The sequence below is a fragment of the Antechinus flavipes genome, chromosome 3, assembly GCF_016432865.1.
Source record: "Antechinus flavipes isolate AdamAnt ecotype Samford, QLD, Australia chromosome 3, AdamAnt_v2, whole genome shotgun sequence".
Classification (NCBI taxonomy): domain Eukaryota; kingdom Metazoa; phylum Chordata; class Mammalia; order Dasyuromorphia; family Dasyuridae; genus Antechinus; species Antechinus flavipes.
This window is the reverse complement of record NC_067400.1, coordinates 615,940,553-615,965,773: the sequence shown is the minus strand read 5'-3', so window position 1 is coordinate 615,965,773 and position 25,221 is coordinate 615,940,553. Positions and strand designations below refer to the sequence as shown.

At 55.9% G+C, this 25,221-nt stretch overlaps 1 protein-coding gene across 2 annotated transcripts; it reads right to left on the bottom strand.

Annotated features, from left to right (window-relative positions):
* Positions 1-41: 41 nt before the first annotated feature.
* Positions 42-24,658, bottom strand: HIF3A (hypoxia inducible factor 3 subunit alpha). 2 transcript variants are annotated; one of them, XM_051989328.1, is made up of 15 exons: positions 21,704-24,658; positions 15,455-15,645; positions 15,005-15,162; positions 14,297-14,381; positions 13,637-13,749; positions 12,749-12,963; positions 12,424-12,530; positions 12,152-12,299; positions 11,666-11,793; positions 10,840-11,063; positions 9,310-9,411; positions 7,773-8,047; positions 4,530-4,644; positions 3,098-3,179; positions 42-1,848 (listed from the first exon to the last, which is right to left on the bottom strand). In XM_051989328.1, the coding sequence occupies exons 1-15, from the start codon at positions 22,204-22,206 to the stop codon at positions 1,736-1,738; spliced, it is 2,559 nt and encodes an 852-aa protein (XP_051845288.1). In that variant the 5' UTR covers positions 22,207-24,658; the 3' UTR covers positions 42-1,735. The 2 variants fall into 2 exon arrangements, with proteins under 2 accessions (XP_051845288.1, XP_051845289.1); XM_051989329.1 differs by lacking the exons at positions 15,005-15,162; positions 21,704-24,658 and having other exon boundaries at positions 15,455-15,610.
* Between the last annotated feature and the right edge of the window lie 563 nt (positions 24,659-25,221).

Below are 25,221 nucleotides of genomic sequence, written 5' to 3'. Positions count from 1 at the left end.
TCACGCACCCAGCCAATGAACACAGATGCACACGCTGGGAGTTCTGGTGCCTCTCAGGCTGAAGGCTTTATTGAGGATGGGGTGGTAGTTACAGAGATGACCCCCCATCCCTCCTCCCCCTCCACAGTCCCCTCCACTGAGCTCCTGAGGAGAGCTGGGAGAAAGCCCCGGTCCTGAGCCCACACCCCCCTAGCACCGTCTGGTCAGACTCCCCGACCCCCCCAGCTCGGGGGGAGGGAGCTCCCAGGAAAAGGAGGGTGGGAAGGTCCGGCAGTTTATGTGTGTGCATGTGGGGGGGAGACCTGAAGGGCAGCACCATCGTGCAAAGAGGGGAGAGGGGACAGGGATGAGAGGCGGGTCTCCGGGAGGCGGGAAAGAGGGAGGGGGGTCCTGGACCCGCTCCCCGAGCTTGTGTCGGCCTGGAGACCCGCAGCTGGAGATGTGCGTGTGACTGGGCGGCCTGAAATTGGGGCTCGGCCCCAGGGGAGTGCCTCAAAGTCCCCGACTTTCCTGGGGCTGGGGCGGCAGACAAAAGGGGGGAGAGACGGAGGGGGGGAGCCTGCAGCCGGGAGGGGGCAAAGCCGACATTAAGTCCCGCAGGGAGGGCTCCCGGACATATGGCTTTGGGAGCGCATCCATCTCCCGCTCCGGCCTGTTTCCATTGATCCTAAATGAGAGTTCTTTTTGTGCTTCTGCGACTCACTGTATGGCAAATCCCCTCCCCTCTCCGGGCATCCCATCCCTCGTGCAAATGCGGACAGGAGCCGGAGATGCTCTCAGAATCCCCTCTCTCACTTCTAAGTCTCACCCCAACCCCGCCACGTGGAGAGGGGTGTCTCCTCACAGACCCACAAAGGGCCAGAGCTGGAAGGGTCCCGACTGCGAAGCCCAACTGAGGGAGACTGAGGCACAGAAAAGGCAAGGGAGACCGGACCAGGTCAGACACGCGCCAGGGCTGGGGCCAGAGGCCAGGCTGGCCGACGGCCGGCCCAGGATCGGCCCACGTGCCCGACGGTCTGGATGGAGTAAGGTCCGGAACGAAAGGCGCTGAGGAGGTAGAGATCTGAAGAGATGAAGTGTACCACGAGGGACAGGGGAGAGGGAAGGTCTGGGTTAAAGGGCCCCCAGTGAAACCGGAGGTAGGGGGTTTAGCTCTTCCCCACCCCCTCCCCGTACCTTTAGATTATCACAATTGCAAAGAGAGATCATTTATCACAAAAAGGGAAGATTTTCTCATCGTAAGGTGGTTATGTGTACCCCAGAGTTAAAAATAAAGCATGCTGTAGAAAAGGTCCTTAGCCCTCCCCCACCCCCCCACCCTGAAAACCCCCATTTATAAAGTAAACCCCTAAAAATATGGGTGAGGTAACTGTGTAAATAAATGAGCACCAAGAGGTCCTGAGAAGGGAGCAAGAGGGGAGAGGGGAGGTCCCTGCCCCCTCGGGGAAGGTCGGGGACCAGTGGGAACGAGACGGGACTCCCCCCCTTCCCAGCTGAGGTTTAGTTGGCTCTCCCTGAGCTACCCACAACCCCTGAGTTGCAGAGGGCTAGAGTGCTTGGGGACAGTGAGGTAGGGCCCGGTGAAAGGGGGGGCAAGGAGAGGTACGCGTCCCTCCCCCCGGCCCCTGACCCTTCTATCCTGTGCGTAAGCTGCGGACTTGGAGTGTGGCTGAGGTCCTGGGTGTGGGGGGAGGGAGGAAGGGGGAAATGGAGAGGGAGGGGACGGGGGGACGGCTCAGGTGCCGGGGGTGAGCTCCTGAGACAAGGTCTCCTCCAACTGGAAGTGACCCCTGGGCTGAGCCGTATCTTCATCCTCGTAGAAAGAGAGCAGGGAGGAGGAGCCTAGGGCTGTGGAGGGGGCAGGAAAGGGAAAGTCAGTGACCCCAGGAACATCCTCCCCTAGGCTTTGTAGCAGAACAGCCTGCTGGGGGGTCCCCCTGCCTCGGTCTCTCCCCACTTCCATCTATCCTCCAATCCCTGCCAGTCATTCCTCTCCTCAATAAACTGCAGTGCTTCCCTATTACCTCAACAACCAAACATAAACTCTTCTGTTTGGACAATGAGTAGAGCCCATCTCTTGGGGAACGGCTGAATAACTTAGGATTTATGAAAGTGATGGAATATCCTTGTTCTATAAAAAATGATCAACACGCTGATTTTAGGAAGGCCTGGAAAGATTTCCATGAACTGATGCTGAGGGAAATGAGCAGAACCAGGAAAACCCTGTATATGGCAACAAAGACACGGTTCTTCTCAGCCGTTCGGTGATCCAAGGCACTCCCAAGAGACTTGGGATGGAAACCGCCATCCGCATCCAGAGAGAGAACTATGGAGACTGAACGTAAATCAACATACGCTCACTTCTTTTTTTGTTTTTTTTCCTCTCGTGGTGATTTTTCCCCTTTTTCTGATTTTTCTCTCCCCACATGATTCATGTGGAACTTGTAAAAAAGGAATCTATGTGTATAACAAAAAAAACATTATTTTACATGTAACTGGGGAAATAAAAATTAAAAAAAAAAAAAAAAGACTCCCTAAGGGGACAGGGCAGTTTGCGGGGAATGGCTCGGAGGGTGAAGAGCACAACTCCTGCGCCATTTCCATCAGTCAGCCAACAAGCGTTTCTGAAGTACTTATGATGTGCCGAGTGCTGGGGAGACAAAGAAGCTCCCATGTGGCGGAACCCTCAGACTCCCAGAATTGGAAGGAAGCTCGAGGCCTCCTGGGAGGAGAAATGGCTTTAGAATCAAGAGCTCGCGGTCAAATCTGGCTTCAGACACGTATCAGCTGGGGGACCCCGGATGAATCATTTGGCCTTGTCTGCTCAGTTCCTCATGTTGAGGGGGATGAGCTAAATTGACCTCTCGGGTTTTGACAAGTCCGGATCACTGAGCTGGGGGCTACGGCTGATGGTCAGGAAATGGTTCCTTCTGCTAAGCCCAAATCTGCCTGTGGAAACCCCACCCCCCACTAATTCCTGCCAGAAGACCGATCACTCAGACTGGACGTTTCTTTCCTGAATCCAGGGAGCCTCCTGGAAAGACCTTGCGGGGTCCTTGCTGAAATGTCCCCTCTTACCCAAAATTCCCTCACTCACCCATGGGCTCTTCAAGGTCCAGGAGCCTGGTATCAGGATCCGATTGGGTCCCAGGGGTGCTCTCACCACTTAGGAGAAAACTCTGGTGGAGAAGGGGAAAGGCAGGAATTGGCAAATGCCCCCAGGATTCCCAGACCCGCTGCGTCTCCTTCCTCCCTCCCTCCCTTTCCCCAAACGGCCACCCCTCTCCACTCCCTCCTTCCTGAAATCAAACCTGGCCTCAGACACCTATGAGCTGTGTGATCCCGGGCAAATAGTCCACCCTGTTTGTCTCAGTTTCCCCATCTGCAAAATGGGCAAACGGGCTCACAAAGACTCAGAAGTAGCTGGAAAATGACTGAACAACTTTGTTTTCAGAATTCTGGTTGGTTGTGTGAGATCTCTGTATCCCCAGTGCTTAGTATCCAAGTAAGTGCTTAATAAATGCTCATGATTCACAGACTGATGAAGCTCAAGGAAAGTAGGGAACCTAGTGAGTTGCTGCGTTCCTGTAGGGGAGAAATAGCATCCCTCCTCATCGAGCTGCTCCAGAGCTGCAGGACCCCTTCCTCCAAGGAGGCAGCCCTGCTCTCATCCTACCCGTGACTCTGAATATGTTGGCTATTCGCTTCTCCCTGCACAAGCATCTTCTCCCAGGGGAAGGGAAGTTTTTAGAGAGCCAGGTTGTTTGGGGGTTTTGTATTCTTGCTTTATTATTTGCTGAGGCAATTGGGGTTAAGTGACTTGCCCAGGGTCACACAACCAGGAAGTGTTAAGTGTTTGAGACCAGATTTGAACTTAGGTCCTTCTGACTTCAGGGCTGGAGCTCTATCCCTGTGCCACTTAGCTGCCCCAGGTTTTTGTATTCTAACTTTAAAAAACACAATGGAAAAAACAAAACAAAACAAAACAAAACAAACAACAACAACAACAACAACAAAAAAACCAAAGAATTTCATAAGGGAATACAAACTGAGCAATCTTGTTTTTATCTTTATAGTTTTAACATCATCGTCATCCTTAGCCTTTTATAGAGAACCTGAGGGTCAGCAAAGTGCTTTCCACATATTACCTTATTTGGAGGCAGGTGGTGCTATTGTGCCCATTTTTCAGATGAGGAAACTGAGGTAAACCAAAGTCAAGTGACTTGTCTAGTAAAGGTCTGAGGCTAGATTGGTACCCCTGACTTCAGGCCCAGGGCATCATGGTGCCCCCTGGCAGCCATGGTAGAGCCCATGCTCAGACACCCGGGATCACACCTGAGTTTCACAGAACGAGGCGGCAACAGAGGAAGTCTCTCCTGACTTGCCTCTATCACAGAAGGCACCAGGACAGGGACCTTCAGATGCGGGCACCTTGACGCAATAGCTGTGGGATTTTCTCCCTCTGGGCCCCGCTTCCCTCCCAGATCAAACGTGAGGTTCAAGCCCCCGTCCCCCATTCCCCCACCTACCAGGCTGAGGGGCGGCAGCAGGAAGTGGTCGGTCGTCGGGCTGGGGGACCGCTTGGGGGGCTTCACTCCCAGGGCCTCCGTCCCGCTGTCTTCCTCCAAGCTCTGGGGCAGGGCCCTATGGAAAGGGAGGGAGAGTTCAGGACCCAGAAGGCTCGAGCAGAACACCGGGGGTGGCGGTCCTTCCCTCTGCCATGGTGGAACATCTCAGGTGCCCCCAGTCCGTACCAATAGGCACCGAGGCGGGAGAGCCAAGAACTCTTGGGAATAAGCCCTTCCTCACTCAGGGCCCCAGCTGCTGTGAATGACCTTCTGCACGTTACTAGAGTATAAGCTCCCTGAGGGCAGGGCCTCTTGGTTTTTGGTATCCCCACATCCACAACACTTGGCATACAGTAGGCACTTAATAAATGCTCACTGACTGCTTAATTAAAGCTTTTTCCCCACAGCGCATCTGACCACAGCTGAGCAGACCGACACAGACTCGAAATGCTCTCCCACGGGTCGGGCACAAACGGGCACAGCCGGAGCGGACGTGGCTCTGAATTTGCACAGCTCAGGATTCACTCGAGCGAGTGCGGTTCTGCTGTGCCCGTGGGGCCCAGCGCCATCTTGGATGAGGGTACGGTGTGCTGAGGGTCCCGTGCCAGTTCCTTGAGGCACATGGAGCTCCTTAAGGGCAGCTCTTTGTCTTTCTTTTCCCACCATTTGGCTGAAAAAAAGACGTACACAGTAAGGGCAGACAAAACGCTCGCAGATGGATGGTTGTGCAGAGGCCCTAAAGGGTCTTGTCTTTGCCTAAAGGCCAGCCCTCTGGCACAGCTGGCACAGCCGGCAGGCAGCTCCAGCTCTCTTTGGAATAAAGGTACAGAAATTGTGTCTCTGCAGATGCCATCCCCTCTGGGAGGCAGAGCTAACACTCTGGCAACTGAGGCTGGAGCCCAGAATGATCTCAACAGAATGAGCCCAATCTGAAAAGAGCAAATGGAGCAGAGGGACGTAGAAGTGCCTACATTCTGGTTAAAAAAAAAATCAATTTGGGGGCAGCGAGTTGGCGCAGTGGATAGAGCACCAGCCCTGGAGTCAGGACGACCTGAGTTCAAATCTGGCTGTGTGACCCTGGGCAAGTCACTTAACCCCAAGTGGCTCAGGGAAAAAAAATTCCTTTCCTGATCTGTAAAATGTGCTTAATTGTACACAACTGGCTTTAAGAAGTGCTTCTTAAAAAATAAAACAAGTGATATCATGATGACATCACTTCTGTGCTCAGAAATCTTCCAGTGGCTCCCTCCTGTCTTTGGGATAAAGTCCACATTGATCAGGCTCCCTAGGACTCCAGGCGACCAAATTCTGGCTCCAGATCCCTCTCCAACCCGGCTTTACTTGCTAAACTCGAGGCTTGGCCAGTCTAAGCAACCCGTCCCTGTCTCACCCCCCCATGCACTTGGCTAGCCCCGCCATGGCTCCCCTTCCAGCTTTTCTCCCCATAGATTCCCCCCTCCCTCCTCCTCCTCGGAGTTTCCCAGCGCATCCGTTCTTTTCTCCCATTCGCATTCTGCCCCACCCCATAATCCTTTGCTTTTATGTCCCCAGTCGATCTCCGTTTGAGGGCAGAAATCGCTGCCCGTTGGTGTGCCCGTCGCATCAGCAGAGCCCGGCACTGAGGGATGGAGACTGGCTCTGAGACCTCCCTTTACTGATGCAGGCTGCCATCCTCTCCACAACCTAATTCTTAAGAGAGTTTCCCGGGGGTACCAAGAAGCCAAATGAGTAACCCCGGGTCCCGCAGCTTCTGGGGCAGGGCGGTTTCTGAGCCCGGATCTCCTAGTTCCCAGCCCAGATCTCTAGCCAGCCTGCCATCTGCCCACAGAAGGCTCTTAATAAGAGCCAGGGTGATCTCAGGCCATATGAAGAGAGGCAGAGGGGAAGAAGAGAGGAAACAAGCATTTATTAAGTGCCTACTGTATGCTGGGCGCCACGCTAAGGGTTCCACAAATACTCTCTCATTTGGTGTTCACAACAGTCCTGTGAGGCGGATGCTACCATTATCCCCACTTTACAGCTGGGGAAACTGAGGCAGGCCAAGCAAACCACTTTTCCAGGGTCACGGAGTGTCTAAGGTTCCATTTGAACACAGGTAGGTCTTTGTGACTCAGGTCCCAGGGCTCTGTGCACCATGCCTCCCTCTAGTGGTTTCTGGCAGCAGCGCGACTTCCAGGAATAAGGAGGACAGTCCCTCTGTTCTTAGTCTAACTATAGCTAGAGGATGGGAAGGATTCATGAAGCACCTACTATGTGCCACTCACTGTGCTAAGTGCTTACAGATGTCACTTACTTTCTCCTTCATTTGCAGTTTTGGAATACTCTGATAACTGGAGAGCTTCTAGTTACGGTTCCCGAACTTGTGTTTATTATTATTCTGATTGTATTTCAATATAATTGACTTTCTGTGTAATGCTCTGTATTTGATTTATGCTTTTAACAATGTGGTTCTGAGAAGGGGTCCGTGAGACAAAGTGAGGAAGGAAACAAAGAAGAAGGTAGGGAAGAAGGGAGGTGGGAGGGAAGAAGAGAGGAAGGGAGGGAGGAAGAAAGGGAGGAAAGGAGAGAAGAAAAATTGGAAGGAAGGAAGGAAGGAGGGAGGGAGGGAAAAAGGAAGGAAGGAAGGAAAAAAGAAAGGAAGGAAGGAAAGAAGGAAGGAAAAAAGGAAGAAAGGAAAGAAGAAAGGAAGGAAAAAAGAAAGGAAGGAAGGGAAAAAGAAAGGAAGGAAGGAAGGGAAAAAGAAAGGAAGGAAGGAAGGAAGGAAGGAAGGAAGGAAGGAAGGAAGGAAGGAAGGAAGAAAAGAAGGAAGGAAGGAAAGAAGAAAGGAAAGAAGAAAAGAAAGAAGGAAGGAAGGAAAGAAGGAAAAAAGGAAGAAAAGAAGGAAAGATGGAAGGAAGAAAGGAAAGAAGAAAGGAAGAAAGGAAGGAAAGAAGGAAAGAAGAAAGGAAGGAAGGAAGGAAAGAAGGAAGGAAGGAAGGAAGGAGAGAGGGGAGAGAAAGAAGGGAAGAAACAAAGGATTCTTAGTCCACCTTTTCATTTTACAGATAGGGATACTGAGGCAAATAGGGCTAACTGACTTGCCCAAGGTCATTCAGTTACGATGAGACTAACAAGCTCAGTGCTCACCCACACAGAGCTCTAATTGAACATCTAGAACCCCACTCTGTCCCGCTCCCCATCCCTCTGTATTCCATCCCGTCTCACCTCTTCCGAGCTCCCGCCTGGGAGCTTGTGTCTGTGGAGTCCTTTTCTGCGGGGCAGGTCCTCTGGCTCAGCCGTGGGTCGCTCCCCCACCGGAGCAAAGGGAGAGTTTCCGGGGCTCGGGGTGACAGGCCGTGGAAGCTGCGGGCGCGGGGACGCGGGGTGGCTCCTGGACGCCGCCGAAGGGCCCTGGAGGGCTGCTCGCTGGTATTGAGCTGGAAGTCATCGTCCATGGAGATGTAGGGGGCCAGCATCTCTAACTCTAGTGCCTCGATGTCCTGACAGAGGAGGAAGAGAAGCCCACCTAAGAGACCTTCCCACTGGTAGCTGAGAAAAGACCCCGGGGACACAGCTGAGGTTGGAGACGCACTAACCCCTGCAACCCCTTCCTTCCTATGGCACCATCTGTCTCGTGTCACCCAGAAAGACTGGGGAGCCCCACACCTAGAGCTGGCCAGGGGCTCAAAGATGAATGACCTCGTTTTTTGCAGAATGTTACAGAAGAGGAAACTGAGGCTCAAAGGTCACACAGATCAGACTCCCAGGAGCACAGATTTTGAGCTGCAAAAGCCTCAGGGGCTCCCCAAGATCCAGTGAGGGTGACTCTGTTCCTTAGTGACAGTTTGGTTTTGAACTCAAACTCCGATGGCCAAGTCTGTGATCTCAAGCTGCATCCATGATGGAGGATCTTAATGAGGATTAAGGGGAAGGAAGCATGGGAGCTGGGGGGAAGGAAGTATGGTGGATGGGGGACAAGGAAGCAGGGGGGATGGGGAGAAAGGAAGCATGGGGGTTGGGGGACAAGGAAGCAGGGGGATGGGGGGATGATGAGATCCTGTCTCTCTCACTCCCCTGTAGTCTGGGCCTGTCTGCCCATCCTCTCTGGGCCTCTGCATAAGGAAGGCCCTGCATGAAGGTCCCTCTGCACCCCCCAGACATGTCTGAGTGAGGAAGGAACACAGGGGCTGTTCCTCCAGAGCCTCCGGATGAAGCCCGCTCCGGACTGGATCCAGGAAAAGTCCCAAGGACCGTCAGAGCTGGGAGAGCCCTTAGAACAGTATGTCCCAGAGTCTCGTCCCTTCCAACTTTCTGGTGGCCTGCCTCCCATGCAGCTGCTCCCCTTGACCTCCCAGACATCTCATCTGCAAAGTGATTGGACGCCCCCAAGGTCATGTCTGGCTCTTCGTCCCATTTATTCGCCCCTTTATGACCAAGTGGGGCACAGTAAAATCGGGAGGCCCTGAGTTCAAATCCTGCCTCAGACCTGGAGTAGCTGTAACCCCTCCAGATCTTCAGTTTCCTCATCTGTAAAATAAACTTTTCAGACTCCACAGCCTCCAAGGTCTCTTCCAAATCTAAAGCTAGGTTCCCAGGTAGGGCACTCAACAGATGCCATTTCTAGATTGCTATTGTGTCCATTTGGCAGATGAGGAAACTGAGGCTGAGAGGGACAAAGAGATCTTTCTTTCATTCAAGGAAAAGAAAGAGGCCGGCATGATAGGGTAGCCCCATCCCAGTCTGACCATAGTCTTGGCCCTACCTGCTCTACATCCAGAGTTTCCACAGCTTCCAGGGTCTTGCCAAATCCAAACATTTTGTGCACGTTCTCCATTTCCATAAGGAGGTCATTTGGGAGATCGGCCTGTGGGAGAGACGGAGATTAGGCAACAGGTGAGTCCAGAACTCCAGAAAACGAGTGGGGTCAGGCCCGTGTCGTCTCCCACGTGGGATGGGCAGCTCAAAGTCCAGCCAGAATGGAGAAGGAAGCCAAGAACCACGTGGTGGGGGAGGAGCCGGGGCTCCAAAGGCAAGACCCCAGAGGCCAAGAGGTCAACAGCGTCAGATCTGAGGTCAAAGGGAGCAGCCACAACTGGCTCAGTTGGTAACGGAACCGCTGGAAATCGTTTTCTTTTCCTTTTTTTAAAAGGCTCTTAAACATCATAAACAAACAGAAATGTTTCCATGTATAAAGGGGAAAAGAGCAAAAAGGTTGGGAATCTTGAGGTCAAAGGCTCCCGTGGGGAGGGGGCCAAGTGTAACGGAGGTCCGCTGGCCCAAAACCTGAGAGAGAAAGCCTCGCTTCCTATCCGGGCAGCAAATGTCAAGGAGCACTGCTGTCCAGAGCCGGGAGCAAGGAATCCTCCTGACGGGCAGGGAATCAGGAAGGGAGGGGGCGGTCAGTGGTCAGAGAGGCCAAAGGTTAGAGAGTAAGTCTAGATCCTGTTCTAGGTGAAACAGCTTAGTGAGGGGGAAAGCGAGTCAAACCAATGAGGATATAGAGCCTAAGGGAAGAATACCTAGGAATAGATCCTTTAGAACTGGGAAAGTTCTTAGAACAGAGAATGTCAGCTGGGAGAGGTCTTAGAACAGGGAACATCAGAGCTGGGAGGGCCCTTAGAACAAGGAACGTCAGAGCTGGGAGGGCCCTTAGAACAAGGAACGTCAGAGCTGGGAGGGCCCTTAGAACAGGGAATGTCAGGACTCAGAAGGCCCTTAGAACAGGGAACGTCAGAGCTACAAGAGGTCCTAGAACAAGGAACATCAAAGCTGGGAGGGCCCTTAGAATAGAGAATGTCAGCTGGGAAAGGTTTTAGAACACAGAATGTCAGAGCTGGGAAGAGTCTTAGAACAGGGGATATCAGAGATGGGAGACGTCTTAGAATAGGGAATGTCAGAATTGCAAGAGGTTTTAGAACAGGGGATATTTGGGAGAGCCCTTAGAACAGAGAATGCCAGAGCTCGAAGAAGTCCTAGAACAGGGGAATGTCAGAAGTCAGAGGGCCCTTAGAACAGGGAATGTCAGAGTTCGAAGAAGTCCTAGAACAGGGGAATGTCAGAAGTCAGAGGGCCCTTAGAACAGGGAATGTCAGAGCTGGGAGGGACCCTTAGAACAGCTGGAGTGGATGGCAGGGACAGGTCAAGGATCACCATATGCCAGGTACAGCACCAAGAACCTTTCAGAGATTTCGCCTGCTCCTCCCACTGCTTTCCAAACAAAGCCCACACCAGACCAGGACCCAGAGAAGCAGCCCCACTCAGGGCGGCGAGTTGGCCCAGGAGGCTTGCGTACCGGCGGCGGGCTTCGAGGACGCTCTTTGGCGGAGGGTCCGCTGGGGACGGCGGCGGCGGCAGTGACAGGGGCGGCGGCGGCAGGGGCGGGGGCGGCCCCATCCAGGATGGGGGCCAGGAGGCGGCGAAGGTCTGGGCTGCAGAAGCGGCGAGGGTCAGCAGCCAGAGTAGCCTCGCTCAGAGCTGGGGGCTTCAGGAAGGCAAGGATCCTGGGGCCGGGGGTATCTGCGAGACACGTACTGGGATGGTTACGCGAGGGCCGGGCCCTCCGAGGGGCCCGTCCCGGGGATCCTGCCCTTCAGCACATCTCTGCTTTTTATTTGGGGGTGGGGGCCGGAGGCTGACTGTGATCCTGCAGGAGAGCGGGACGAAATCCCGGCGTCTCAAGATCAGGGGAGGAGCTGCCTAATCTGGCTGAGGAAGCAAGAGCCGTGTAGGCTAGGAAGGCGGCAGCGTGAAAGCGAAGGCTCGTCCTGAGGCCGTGGGATCCCGGGAGGACGGGATGGAGGCGCTGGGGAGAGGAGAGCCTGGAAGACTTCCTGGAGGGGATCTGGATGATCCCACTGATCAGAGAACATCCGAGGGCACTTCAGGCAGGGATGGGGGAGGCTGGGGGAGCGAGGGCCAGAAGCACAGGGAGGAGGCAGGCGGGAGGCTTAGCTGAGGAGCATGAGCAGGATCCTGGGGGGCCCGGGAGCCAGAGGCTGGCCGGGCGGGAAGGGACGATGTCAGCCCATGGAGCGGGGGGCTGCACGGCAGATGGGACACCCAGAACCTCCCTCCTCTCCTCCTCCCCCTCCCGGCCCCCCTCGCTTCCTCCCCCATACCAAAGCCGTCTCCGGGGCCCTGGGGGCTCTTCTCCGAGGGGGGCCCCCGTTCAGCGGGGCGAGGGGGCCGGCGGGTGGGCTGCTCCGTCTGCTCCAGGGACAGAACCACCCCAGTCTCCTCCACCCGGCTGGGGGGCAGGATGGGGCAGAGGGGGCGGGGCGTCAGGGCAGGGTACGATTCGTGTCCCCTGGAGGGCCACCCCCCAAGCCTAGTAAGTGATGTCCCATCTCCAAGGTCCCCATAAACTGACAGAAAGGGCTACGTTTCCCACAGAATCCCATGCTGGAAGGGACCACAGAGTCTGACCCCATCCCATTTTACAGATGGAGAAACTGAGGCTCAGAAAGGGAAGGAGCTTTCCCAGAAGGCAGTAAATCCAGGTTCAAAACCCAGGCTGAAATCCCCCGTACGGATCCTTCCATTGTAAAGGTCTCCCCCTCTCCCGCCCCGAGGGGCTCGCAGTCCCTTCCCTCGCTGGTACAGACCTCAGCACGAAGTGCACACAGACGACGCTCTCGGGCTGGGGCCCTCGGCCCCCTGAGATCACCGTGGCCTGGGTCTGGGTCCAGAGGTAGCCTCCGTTGCGGGCCAGGAAGCGGTACTGCCCGGTCACAGCCTGGCCCTTGCTGAGCACTGCGAGAGGCAGAGGAGGGGGTCAGGGGGAGTGGGAAAGGCCAGGGGCGCCCACACTGGGGCCGGAAACCAGGCTGTCGCCCATTTGAGGGGGGGCACGATGGGGGGGCCCTGGGGCACTCACGGGTGTGGATGCTCTTGCTGACGGCATCAGAGTCCAGGGCGTGGATGTACTCGTAGGCCGAGCAGCCAATGAGATCGTCCGGGCAGTATCCCGCCACTTCGGAGATCCTGGGGGGAGGGACACGGCCGTCACTCGTGGCCTGCTCCGGCCCAGAATCCTCAGCATGGGGGCTGGCCGGCAAGCGGGGAGGGGACCGGAAGGAGAGGGAATAGAGGCAGAGGGAGCGGGGACACCGGGAGGAGGGAAGAGGGGCACGAGGACAGACTAGGAGAGGGAGGAGGAGCAGCCCGGGTTCTCGGCGGGCCGGGGAGCACGCGAGACGCACCTCTCATCACAGTAGGTAAACTTCATGTCCAGGCTGTGGCGGCTGAGGAAGGCCCCTCGGCCCAGGGGCGGCTCCAGGCTGCTGGGGTGGGGGATGGCCTCGCAGATCAGAACCAGGCACCGCAGGGGCGGCTCGGGCCCGGCCCCGGGCGCCCCACCCGCAGAGGGCTCCGAAGGCGGGGAGTAGGCGCGCATGTGCCCCGTACAGTGCAGAACCTGGGGTGGGGAGGGGCGGCCATCAGCCACGGGGGACGTGCTCGTTCAGCCCCCTTCCCCCAGCCTTGCCCAGGGCCAGAGGGGGTAGCCCTGCCCTCTGCCCTAGGCTTCCTCAGCTTGTGGGACTCCGTGGCCCCAGCTTCGGGCTCCCTGGCACTGCCTCCATGGACCTCATGGCTCAGAAACCCCCGGTTTCCCCAGTCGTCCCCATTCTTGGGAACCTGCCTCAAAGGACCTCTGACGTAGGGAGAAAAGGCGCCTCAGAGGCCATTAATGCAATGTTCCTCACATGACAGAGCGGTAAACTGAGACTTAAAGAAAGGAAGTCACAAAGACCTCCCCACTCTGTCTCCTTGCTTCTCCCCAACTTTCCCCTAAGGTACCTCAGATCCCCTCGCCCCTCGGCATCTTTCCCAGCCTCTCACTTCCCTTGGGGACCTTTTAGAAACCTCATTGTCCTAGTTTGTAACCACTCCCCGAAATTACCCCTTGTAATGCCCCCCATCCTCAGTTCCCAAGAGCCTCCAAGCCTGGGTGCCAGGACCCCCTCTCCCCAATACTCTGAAACCTTTCCCTAGAGACTGCCCCACCTCCCTAAGGCTCCCCATTTCCCAGCCTTCCCTGGGCTCCCTGAGTCCACGAGGACCCCCTCCTTGTCCCTGGAGTTCCCCACCTTCCAGGTAGCAGCTTTGAGGTTGAGGGTACGCCCCCGACTGGTGAGCGTGCTCTTCATCCGGAGGGAGAAGCTCCGCTCCGTGGGAGCCTCCATTTTCTTCTTGGATAGGCCTGGGGAGGGGCAGAAGAAGGTTACGGATCAGGCGTCGCCCTGGAGTCTCTCTCATGGGGGCCGGTCCCCCATTCCACAGCAAGCAGCTTGAGGCTTCCCGAGGGCGGGCCCGGGTCCCCCGTCCTCGAAGAGAGCAAGATGGCCTTGAGGTCCATCGGCTCACTGCAGCAGAGGCCCAAGGAGGCTGGGGCCTGCTCACACTCACACAGGTAAGTTGCACAGGTGGGATTTGACCCTCTGACTCCAGGAGTAGTGTTCTTTCCACTTTACCAAGCTCTCAAGGCCTTGTTCCCTGCCCTGCCCTCCTGCTCCCAAGATAGGCAGAGAGGACCTTGAGGTGACAGCTCCCCAGAGGCCCAGGGGACCCTCCCCTGGAGATGGCAGCTCCCGTAGGCACAGAGGACCTTTCCCCCTGGCCTGGAGGCAGAGAAGACCCTCCCCCTGGGGATGGGAGCTCCCGGAGGCAGAGAGGACCCTCCCCCTGGGGAAAGCAGCTCCTAGAGGCAGAGAGGACCTTGTGCTTGGGGAAATGTGGCAAAGTCTCACCCTGTCGAGGGGTCAAGACATCTTGAAGCTCCTCTTGGTCACAGGGATGGACAAAATCGAAGACACTGTGTCCAATGAGCTCCAGCTACAAAGGGAAGAGGGTGTCGGGGGGTCCCTATGGCTTTTCCCAACCTCAGGACCCCTCCTCCTAGATTGATGACCAAAAAGCAGTCTCTGGAGACCTGCCCCCCACTATTCTCTGCCTAGCTCCTGCCTGGGTTCAGTCTTTCCTTCCTGCCCGGGCTCAGTCTTTCCTTCCTGCCCCCAGAATTCATTTCTCCAGCCTGGCTCTGGATATCTAAATCCCTCCCGGGTCCAGCCCCTGCCTAGGGTCAACAGCCTCAACCTCCTGAATCAGGTGGATGAGCCCAGAGAGGGGGTAGAGAGCTCAGGGTTGAAATGAACCTTCAAGGATACCTCATCAGCCCATTCCTGAACACTAGCCCTTCAAAACAGCCACCCTCTGCTCGAATCCCTCCAATTGTGGGGACCTCACTACTTCTCAGAGGCAGAGAAGGAGAAATGTTGGAAGAAAGAAATAAAAATAAAAACACGCTCCCCCATAACTTTGACTTGGGTGGGCTTGCGTTTGGTCCCTCGCCCTCTCGGGGACTCCCTTACGCTGGAAGGTTTCAGATTCAACGAGCTCTAGGGACGCTCTGGAACTCTCATGGTCCGTAGGCCCAGCCCAGTGGCAGCGGCCCTCACCTGGCTCAGCCCCAAGTGTTTGCTGACGTTCTCAGACAGATAGGCCATGTCCCCCTCAGCCGTCAGCACCATGACAAAGCCATCCAGGGCCTTCAGGTAGCACGCATCCAGCGGCTCCCCGGACCCCGCACCTGCTGCTGAAACTTCGCTCCAGTCCCCTGCAAGGAGAGACGCCACTTAGCCATCCGGGAGAACTTCCAGCTTCCAGCTCTGCCCAGAAGGCTTCTGGGAGATCGGACTCTCCGGGCAAGGGGTTCAGGGGCACTAGGAGGCAAGGTGGTCGTATGGGGAGAAGGAAGAGGAGCTGCTCAGGAGACAGAAGCAAGAGGGCTGAGCAAGGCGGAGAGACTTTCCAAGGTGCTGCCCCAGGCCAGGATCTCCTGAGGACACGGCAAGCGTGAGGGGGTCTCGCTGCTGGGGAGGGGGAAGCCGTCCCTGTGAGGCCCTCACCTGCTGCACACAGACGGTGCATTCGAAGGTAGCTGATGGTGAGGCGCATGATGGAAGCCTTGTCCAGATGGGCGCTGACCCCCCGAGCAAAGGGCAGAGTGTGGGCCAGCTGGTAGAGCACCTCAGTCTCCTGGCTCCGGCGGCTCCGGGCTGCATCTCGAGACTTCTCCTTCCGAAGTTCTGTGTTGGACCTGCCCAAGAAGAGGGGATGGGGATAAGATGGGATGCAGCTTCTGCCCCGTCTCCACCTCTGAGGCTCTCCAGCCCCTCGGACGCCGAGGTCTGCCACAGAGACCAGGGGAGATGCAGGAGCTGGGCAATAAAGAAGAGCTGAGTGGAGGAGGAAGGAGAGAAGGTTTTTAATTTGTTCTTTAGCTGCAGGCCCAATTCATTGAGCAGCTCTTTCTCTATTTTAAACATGTACAATTTAGAGATAAAAAATTTCTCCTAAGGACTGCCTTGGCTGCACATTCTGTGTTCTAAGCCCAGCCCACTCCCCAACCCCAGCGCATTCTCTGTTCCAAGGTTCTTTCCAATCTGTTCTAGGGCCTTCCCTTCTAGCTGTGACATTCTGTGTTCTAAGCCCCACTCAACAACATTCCCTGCTCTACCCTGGCCCCTCCAGCTCTGACATTCTCTGTTCTAAGGTTCTTTCCAATCTGTTCTAGGGCCTTCCCTTCCAGCTGTGACACTGCGTTCCAACTCAACAACATTCCTTGTTCTACCCTGGCCCCTCCAGCTCTGACATTCTCTGTTCTAAGGTTCTTTCCAATCTATTCTAGGGCCTTCCTTTCCAGCTGTGACACTGTGTTCCAACTCAACAACATTCCTTGTTCTACCCTGGCCCCTCCAGCTCTGACATTCTCTGTTCTAAGGTTCTTTCCAATCTGTTCTAGGGCCTTCCCTTCCAGCTGTGACACTGCGTTCCAACTCAACAACATTCCTTGTTCTACCCTGGCCCCTCCAGCTCTGACATTCTCTGTTCTAAGGTTCTTTCCAATCTGTTCTAGGGCCTTCCCTTCCAGCTGTGACACTGCGTTCCAACTCAATAACATTCCTTGTTCTACCCTGGCCCCTCCAGCTCTGACATTCTCTGTTCTAAGGTTCTTTCCAATCTGTTCTAGGGCCTTCCCTTCCAGTTGTGACACTGCGTTCCAACTCAACAACATTCCTTGTTCTACCTTAGCCCCTCCAGCTCTGACTTTCCCTGCTCTCAGGCCTTCCCACCTCTGACATGCTATATTCTAAAGGCCCTCGATCCATTCTGTTCTAGGACTTTCCTTCCAGCTCTGACTTGCCCTGCTCGAAGGAGATAATAGTCTCACTTCTAATGGTCTATATTCTTTCCCCCCCAAAACAAATTCCCACATTAATCATGTTGCACAAGAAAAATGAGATCAAAAAGGGGAGGGGAGGGAATGAAAAAGAAAAAAACAAGCAAGCAAACCCCACCAGCAGCAAAGGGAAAATACTGACTGCGATCCACATTCAGGCCCTCGTCTCTGGCTGTGGACGACTCGCTCTACCACGGGCCACAGTCTATATTCCGAAGGCTCTCCGATCTCCGGCCTTCCTCCTTCCTGCCCCAGCCCCGGCTCTGCCATTCTCAGTTCTAAGGGCCCTCCCACCTCTAAGGTGTCACAGTCTTCGTTCTGAGAGCCTTCCCTCTCCCAGAAACTACCTGTTTCCGTTCCAGTACATGTCACCTGGATTCCCGGCTCCTCTCCGGTCTCTGCTTGTCCACTCTGCTCCTTGACTCCCTCCCCCCTGCCCGGCCCCTTCCATGCTTTAACTTATCTATTGTTTACCAGACCAGGAGAGGTCCCACAGCTGGCACTGAGCCAGGAGCCCCCGGAAGGGTACTGAGGCCCCAGAACAAAGGGTTAAAGGTCTCAGGTCTTGGGAAGGAGGGGTGGGGCAGAAGGCATCTCTCCTGTAGATCTCAGAAGAGACCGGTACCTTCTTTTGCTCCCTTTTAGCAGAGCCAAGAGTTAGGAACAGAATACGGGAGCTAGAAGAGTGATCAAGATCAACCCTCTATCCATAGGGTAGGTGGGAAGTGGCTGGGCTTGGTAAGTAGAGGGTTATAAGTTAGTCAGGAAAATCCCCCCTCAGATACTTGCTACCTGTGTGACCTTGGGCAAGTTAACTTAATCGCACTCAAAGTCAGTTTTCTATCTGTAAAATGGGACCAAGAGCAAACAGTTTCTTTATCTGTAAAATGGGGATAACAAGAACGAACTCAATTTCTTTATCTGTAAAATAGGGACAAGCAGTTTCTTTATCTGTAAAATGGGGACAAGAGCAAACTCAGTTTCTTTATCTGTAAAATGGAGACAAGAGCAACTCTTTCAAAATCGTTGGGAGGACCAGGTAAGATAACATCCATAAAATGCCCAACAAATCTTAATGTATCATGAAAGCGGCCGCCATCATCATCATTAACCCCAGCTCCCTGCACTCGGTTAAGCTAAAGGAGCTTGGAAGGGGCTCAGAATGCACGGACATCATGGGAAGGGCCTTTCTTTTTTACCTGGCCCGGCCTCGAGTTCCCAAGATGGAGAAACTCAGCCCAGAGCGGGGGTGATAAAGATCATCTGTGCTCACAGAAATAAGAAGGAAGCAACGGAGGCAAGGTGCGAAGGCCGGGCCTGGGAGCCGGAAAATCAAGTGCTCAGCGGTCTGAGGGCCCGGGCCCGAGTCCCCCTTTGTGGTGCCTCCCTTAGTCTTGCCCCGAGAGGCTCGGAGCCCTTCCCAGGAGCCCAGAGGGTGGGGACACCGCCTCAAAGCCGGCAGTGGGGCCGGCTCGAGGCAAAAATAGCCCTGCTTCTCCTGGTCCGGGATCACTGGAGAAGGGGGTGGGGCGGGGGCCTCCCCTGGCCCGAAGTGGGTGGGGCTGGGAGCTCCAGCTGACTCCCCCTCCCCTCTGCGGTGGGCGGCCGGGGGCCCCGTCCTGGGAGGACATTCTGTTCTGTTCTGACCGTTTGTTTTCCTGCCCGGAGGGTGGGGGTGGGAGGGACAACCCAAGCCAGGGGGGCCCCAGACAAGCCGGAACAGGGGAGTGGAGGGGGAGGAGGGGAGAAGGAAGGCCCCGGGACAGGAGGCCCTGCCCCTCTGGCAGCTGCGGGCCCAGCGGGGAGGGGGGCACCCACCACCACAATTGGAAGGGCTGGGAGGTATGGCCGGTAAATGGGATCGGGAATCCACATCTGAGTTGGAAGTTTGTGACCTTGAGGAAGACATTGTACTTCCCCAGACCTTAATTTCCCCATCTGTAAAATGGAGGGCGGGGAGGTCTGTGTCAAGCCCCCAGTCTTAGCCCGGAGCCCGATGGAACGGGATTAGCAGGAAGGCAGAAGTTGGAGCCGGCAGCCCCCTCCTGGACTCCAGGGAGGAGAACCCAGGAGCTGTGGTCTTAGACACTGAAATCTTACCCCTGGTGTCCCCTTTAAAAAGGAAAACAATAAGATCTGGGCTAGTGAAACAAAGTATCTAAGGAGAAGGGTAATTATAGGGAAGGGGATACTTTGTAACCACGTGGGGGCTGGGGAAGGAAGTGGCCATTGTCTCTGGGCTAGGATCTCTCTCAGCTCAGAGACTTTGTGTTCTCAGGGATCTCCCAGTTCCAAAACGCCATGTTCTAGGTTCTCAAGGACCTCCTGGCTCTGCTATGCCATGTTCTAGATTCTCAAGGGCCTCCTGGCACATTCTAAGGCCCCAGGGAATCTAAGATTCCAAGGGATTCTGGGCACCAGTTTCAAGGGACACTGGGGACTGTTCCCTGTCCCCCACCCGGCTCCCAGAAGCCCTCTCCTCCCCGAGGCTCTGGGTCTCTGCGGCTCTTGGTCTGAACCCGCCTTCCCGCACATGGGCCTCTGTGCCGGCACCTCTGCTGTGGGTGTGGGCCTCCGGGTCCATCTGGCCGGGGAACCCGCACATCCTCCTGTCAGTTCTCACCGACACTCCCCTCTGTACCCCACCCTGGCTTCCTCTCTGCCCCGGGCTGGCCGCTCTCCCCGCCTGGCTCCCAGCCTGGCCCTTCTCCGCCTCTTTGGCCCCGTGCCCGGCTGGGACGTGCAGCTGGGGGGGCCCATCACCTCCCCATGTTCCAGCTGAGAACAGGAGGCGGGGTCAGGGAGGCCCCTGGCAGAGGCCAGGGAAAGGGGGGAAGGGCAGGAAAGGGGATGCCTCTCACTCATCCCCAAACAAGGAAAGACAAAACTCCCCCATGGTTCCCCACATGGAAACACAGGGGTCTTGGGCCAAAACACCAGTGAAAAAGCGGGGAGGGGGCTCCTCCCGGGTCCAAGCCCTGGCTGTTCCCCAGCCCGTGGCCCTGTCACCCAAGGACAAAAGGTTGAGAGAGGGGTGGGGTGGATGTTAAGCTGACTTCCTAGGGCCCGGGGTTTAGGGGGTGCTCTGCTAGATCCCAGCCCAGGCAGTTGAGAACCGCTATAGGATTTACAGAGGACACCAAGAGGGGGGTAAGTGCCCCGGGTACCCCTACAATCTTCCTAGAGCCAGCGTAACCCCTCAGCCCCATGGAAGGGGTTAAGGGATGTGGCAAGCACATCCTAGCATCTGGGGAAGCCAGGGATCCGGGGGGAGCCCCGTCTCCTGGGTGCTGGTTCCTCCTCTCAGCAGCCAGGGTCAGGCCTGCCCCCGGGCACTGTGCCCACCAGGGAGCTCTTTGCTACACCCCCTCCCCACCCAAAGGGGTTCCCTATCATCCAGAAGAGGGAGGGAAAACCAGGAAAAAGTGAGCTCACAAGCCCAGCGGCCTCCCAGGGCCCACTCACCATTGCTTGCCTCCCCACCACTCCGGGCAGCCTCCAGGACCATCCCTCCTCTCCTTTCCCCCGCTGGTGTCTGTGCCCCCAGTTCCTATCGGTCTAGGGGGGTTAGACTGGGGGTAAGCAAAGCCAGGAGAGAACGAGCCCTTCCTGGGCCTGAGTGCGAGTTGTGAGTGGGTGGTGGAGAGCAAAGGGAGGGGGGGTGGATGACAGGACAGGAAGGGGCCGGGCTCTGGGGTGGGTTGGGGGGATGAGACACCCCAGCTCGGCCAAGAGCCGGGATGGGTGGGGCCGCACCCAGCCAGGCCCAGGCGCCAAGGGGAGGGGCCAAGCCTGCCTCCCCCCTCCAGGGGGTGTTCCCTGCCAGGGTGAGAGCCACGACTAAGGATGGGGGGGGGGGGAGAGACACAGTAGGGGCGGAGATGTCTACAACATGGGAAGAGAGCTAACCAGGCCAGAAACGAGGGGGAAGAGGTGGAGCCTGGAGAGCCCCAGAACCGGGACCCCCTAGGGAAGTTGCCGTTGGCACCAGGTACCCCACTATCTGGCTTAGGGCACGCCCATTCCGCTGCACCTGCTGTTACAGCATTAGCTTCTAGCACCCCCTTCTTAATTCCAACCCCAAGAGGAGAGACTGGGGGGGGGGGGCAAGGAGAGGCTCTTCTATCCCCCTCCTCCAGCCCAGACTTTCCTAACTTTTTTGCCTCAGTCTCCCAGATTATGGTTTGGGCGTCCAGGAGTGTGCTGCTAATATCCCTGCTGCTAAATGGGGTACTTCGTCCTCCTGGGGATCCCAGGGAGCTGCTGCAAGAGTCCCCACAACTCCAAGGAGTCCCAGAGCCTCCCCTTTCTCTGGGAAAGCTGGGGGGGGGGTGGGAGTGGGGGGGTAGAGAGGGGAAGAACTTGACTCTAGAAAAGAAAGTCTTGTTTTCTTGGTGCTAATGGGGAAGGTTCCGATCTTTAAGCCAGCCCCAGGAGGGGGCTCCCTGACAACTCTTTAAAGGGACTCGGCTCCTTTCTCTAGGACACGTCGATGTAGGGAGAGTTTCCAGGGAGCGGGAAGGAGGGAGCCTCGGCCTCCCAGGGCCTGCGCAGGGAACTCCTGATTCTTCTCCCCGGGGGCCCGAGAGCTGCCCCAGAGGTTCGAGCTCCGAAGGCGACCCCGGCCTCAGCTCCACCTACGGCAACTCCAAGTCTGGGACACTCTCATCTGAGAGAAAGGGGGGATGGCTTTACCTTTGACTCTGAAATGGAGGGAACCCTCCTCTCCCGGAGTTTCCAAAAGCTGGGGAGGTTTGGTACGGGGGGTCCCCGTCTGCAACCGGCCCAGAAGGGGGCGCCCCTTGACCAGGGTCTTCAGGAGTTAGGGTAGATCCCGCGCACCCTGGGCGCTGCAAAAGGGCCAGAGCAACCTCCGAGGCCCCCCCTGCCCCCAGGACTTGCTCCCTTCCCATACCTGGATCTCTGCAGCCCCCGATCCATGGCTGCCGCCGCCGCCGCCGCCGCCGCCGCCGCCGCCACACCGCCTCCGCCGCAGCCGCCGCTGCCGCCTCCGCCACTGCAGAAGCTGCGGCCCGGGCCCCGCCCCCTCTCCTCCCTTCCCCTCCCCTCCTGCGGTCCCAGGCGCCCCCTCCCCAGGCCCGCCCCTAATGCGCCCCCCGCTGAACCATTGGTCGCCCCACTGGCCCCGGCCCCGCTAGAGCTCGGAGATTGGACACGCGGAGTGTCACTCAAGAGTGCGGGGGAGGAGGAATGGAACATGGGGGAGGGGGCGCCCCTCTGTTCCATTTCCATCCCCCATTCCAGCACAGACACCTCCCCTCCCCCAGCTCGCCTGCGTACCTCTGCCCGTCCCACTCCCCTCTCTGCGCCCCTCATTCCTTCCCTCAGTCTCCTCAGCTCCCCCAACCATCTCCCAGCTTTCCTACGTCCTTCAACCCCCTCTGCCCCCCTAGCCATCTCCCTCTGAACCCCCAAACATCCCCATTTCCTTTACCTTCCTTTGTGCCCCACTCACTCACCCCCTCAGACCTCTTCAGAGTGGCGCCTACTACTACACTCCCCTCTGCACCCCCATCACCCCCACCTTTAAACCCTCTCAATCACCCCTTGGCTCTCATCACTTTCAGTCTCCTCTGAATCCCCAGCCTCCATCCTCCTTCATCATCTCATCTCCCTCAAAACCCTCTTACTTCCAGCTGTCTTCACCCCTATCAAGCCTGTGAGGGCCCCAAGCACTTCCACTTTTCTCACCCCCCCTGGTCCTCACCTCTTCCCTTTGGCTCAACCCCCTGTGCAGCACTAACCACTCTCACCTCCCTCAGCGCCCTCTGCTCCCCCAAGCACCCTTCGTTTGCCCCGGGCCCCTCGACCTCCTCACAGCCAACCCTTTCCTCTCTCTCTCACCCCAATATGCTCCACCAACCACCACATCCTTCAACCCCCACTCGGCCTCCAACTCCCTTCTCATCTTCTACTAGGCTCCCAGAGTCCCCCAGAGATACTGAGGTGGCCCAGTGGATACGGTACTTGGAGTGTTGACCAACATGAGATCAAATTCAACTTTAGACCCTTCTCTGGGTCATTTCATTGTTATCTGCCTCACTTTCTTCAACTATAAAATGGGGATAATATCAGCAGCAACTTCCCAGGGTTACGGTGAGGATCAAATAAGATATTTGTAAACAAATTGCTTTTGTGCAATGCCTGGCACATCCTCCAAACCTTTTTGCCCTTCAACTCTCTCCCCGTCTTCTTTTCTGTATTGGCGGTTCTTTTCCCCATTCCTTCCCCTCCTCTTCTCCAGGCTCTAGTCTTTCCAACCTTCGTGATCTCAGGCAATTTAACTTCTCGACCTCATTTTTCTGATTGGTAAAAATGAGATAAGAAAACTAGATAATCAGCCAGGCCCTTTTTTCTAAAGCTTCTGATATCTCTGAGGCTTCAGCAGCTTTTCTCACCTCAACCAGCTCCTGTAGGCCCTGCTCTGTCTCATCCTCATTTCGTCCCCTTTCCCTCCAAAATTTCTTCCCCCTAAAATCAGCCTGTGGAGGAGAGGATTGGATCTGCAGGAAATCTGCTTGAATCTCAGCTCTGTAATGAACTTTTGAGGTAAATCATTGCTTTTCCCCTAAGTTAAGCCTGGTGGAGGAGAAGGGATTGGATCTGCAGGAAAGTTGTTTGAATCTCAGTTCTGTAAGGGATTTTTGAGGTTAGGTCATCGTTCTTCCCCTAAAATCAGCCTGGTGGAGGAGAGGATGGGATCTGCAGGAAATCTGCTTGAATCTCAGCTTTGTAACAGACTTTTGAGGTAAGTCATTTCTCTCTGGATCTCAACTTCCTCATCTGCAGTAATATTCAGCGTTTCTAGAGCTCATTCTCCCGCAGACTGCGCAGAATGCACATCTCATTTCCGTCACACAACCACCTTTGTAGAAGGTAAATGCTGCCAGTAGGACCAGCCCATTTTGCAGAGGAGAAGGCTGAGGTGGAGAATTGAAGGACTTGTCCAGCAAGCAGCACAGAGAGGTCTCTCTGGTCCAGCCTCTCACACAGCCCACTACTACCTTTACAGACTTAAAGGAGAAAGTCTTTTCCCAGTTAGAAGATGGGGTCTGAAGCCTTGTTCTGACACGTGCTAGCTGTGTGGTGCTGGCTGAGACCCTCTGACCGTCAGATTTTCTCGTCTGCAGGAAAAGAAGTAAAGAAACACGTCTTCTGTTCCGTTATGGGAAGGCAAGGGGCAAATAAGAAGGAATCACAGAAACGGGACCTGTTTTTATTGTTCTCACCTGTGGCCATTGTGAAGCTAGGAGGGAAATGGGGATGGGGGGACTTGGAGGGATCACGTAAAGGAGAAATGGAAATACCATTAAAAAAAGGAAAAAACCCTTAGAACTTTGAATTGCGCCTTATATATAGGCAGCAGGACAACCGGCGTTATGCGATAATAAGGGCTAAGCCATATTAGAGGCAACTTTGGAGGTGGGGAGGAGACTGAGAGGCCCAGAGCTGGCCCGGGCACATTCCCTGGGGTCCTGAGGGGCACTGGAAGAACGTCAAGTTCAAGTTCGCCTCCTCCTCCTCCTCCTCCCCCTCCCCCTTAGCCGACCCAACGTTGGTCCCCCGCACATGCGCACGTTTCACTAGCCTCCCGAATCTCTCGCCAAGCGTGTACTGCAGTGATTTGAGCATGCGCAGAAAGCAGACTTTAACTTTTCACCCCTCCCCCACTCTGGCTTGTTGCCCATGCGCAGGCCCAGCCACAGCCTTCTCTTCTCCCGCTCTCGTACCACTACCAATTCCACCTAGGGAGCAAAGTTTCACGGCTCTCCCTCTAGGCGGCGCCAGACAAGCGCAGCAATTGCTATGGTGTCGGGCACGTGTTCTAGAGGCCAGCCAATGAGAGCCCAGCTAATGGACAGTCCTGTCAATGGAGGGAGAAGCGAATGGGAGGGAGAGGCGGGAAATGCCCAAAGGTGAGAGGCATGTGGGTGAGTGGAGGATGGCACTAGGCGCGATGTCGTCATTGTGGCCATGCCCTTCTAACCTCCTCCTCCTGCCTGGTCTCCTCGCACCCCTCTTCCCCTCACTTTCTCCCCAGCTCCCTTCCCCACCCTCCCTTCTCTTTCCCCTTTCTTTTCTTCCCCATCTACTCCTTTCCCCCTCTCTCCATAGTGTTCTCTTCCCATTCTTTCCCTCTCCTAATTTCCTCTCTTTTCCCTCTTCCTCCTCCTCCTCTTCTTCCTCCTTCTACTTTTCCTTTCCTCCCGACAGGGAGGAATGCTTCTCATTCTTCACCTCCCTCTCCTCCCCTCCTTTCTACCTTTCTTTTTTTTTGTTCTCCTTTCTCTCATTCTTTCCCTCTCTCCCTAATTCCTCCTCTCCTACTTCTTGCTTCCTTCTCTTTTCTCTTCTTAACTTCCTCACTTTCTTGACTTTGCAGCTAATCTTCCTTTTTCTCTTTCTCTCTCT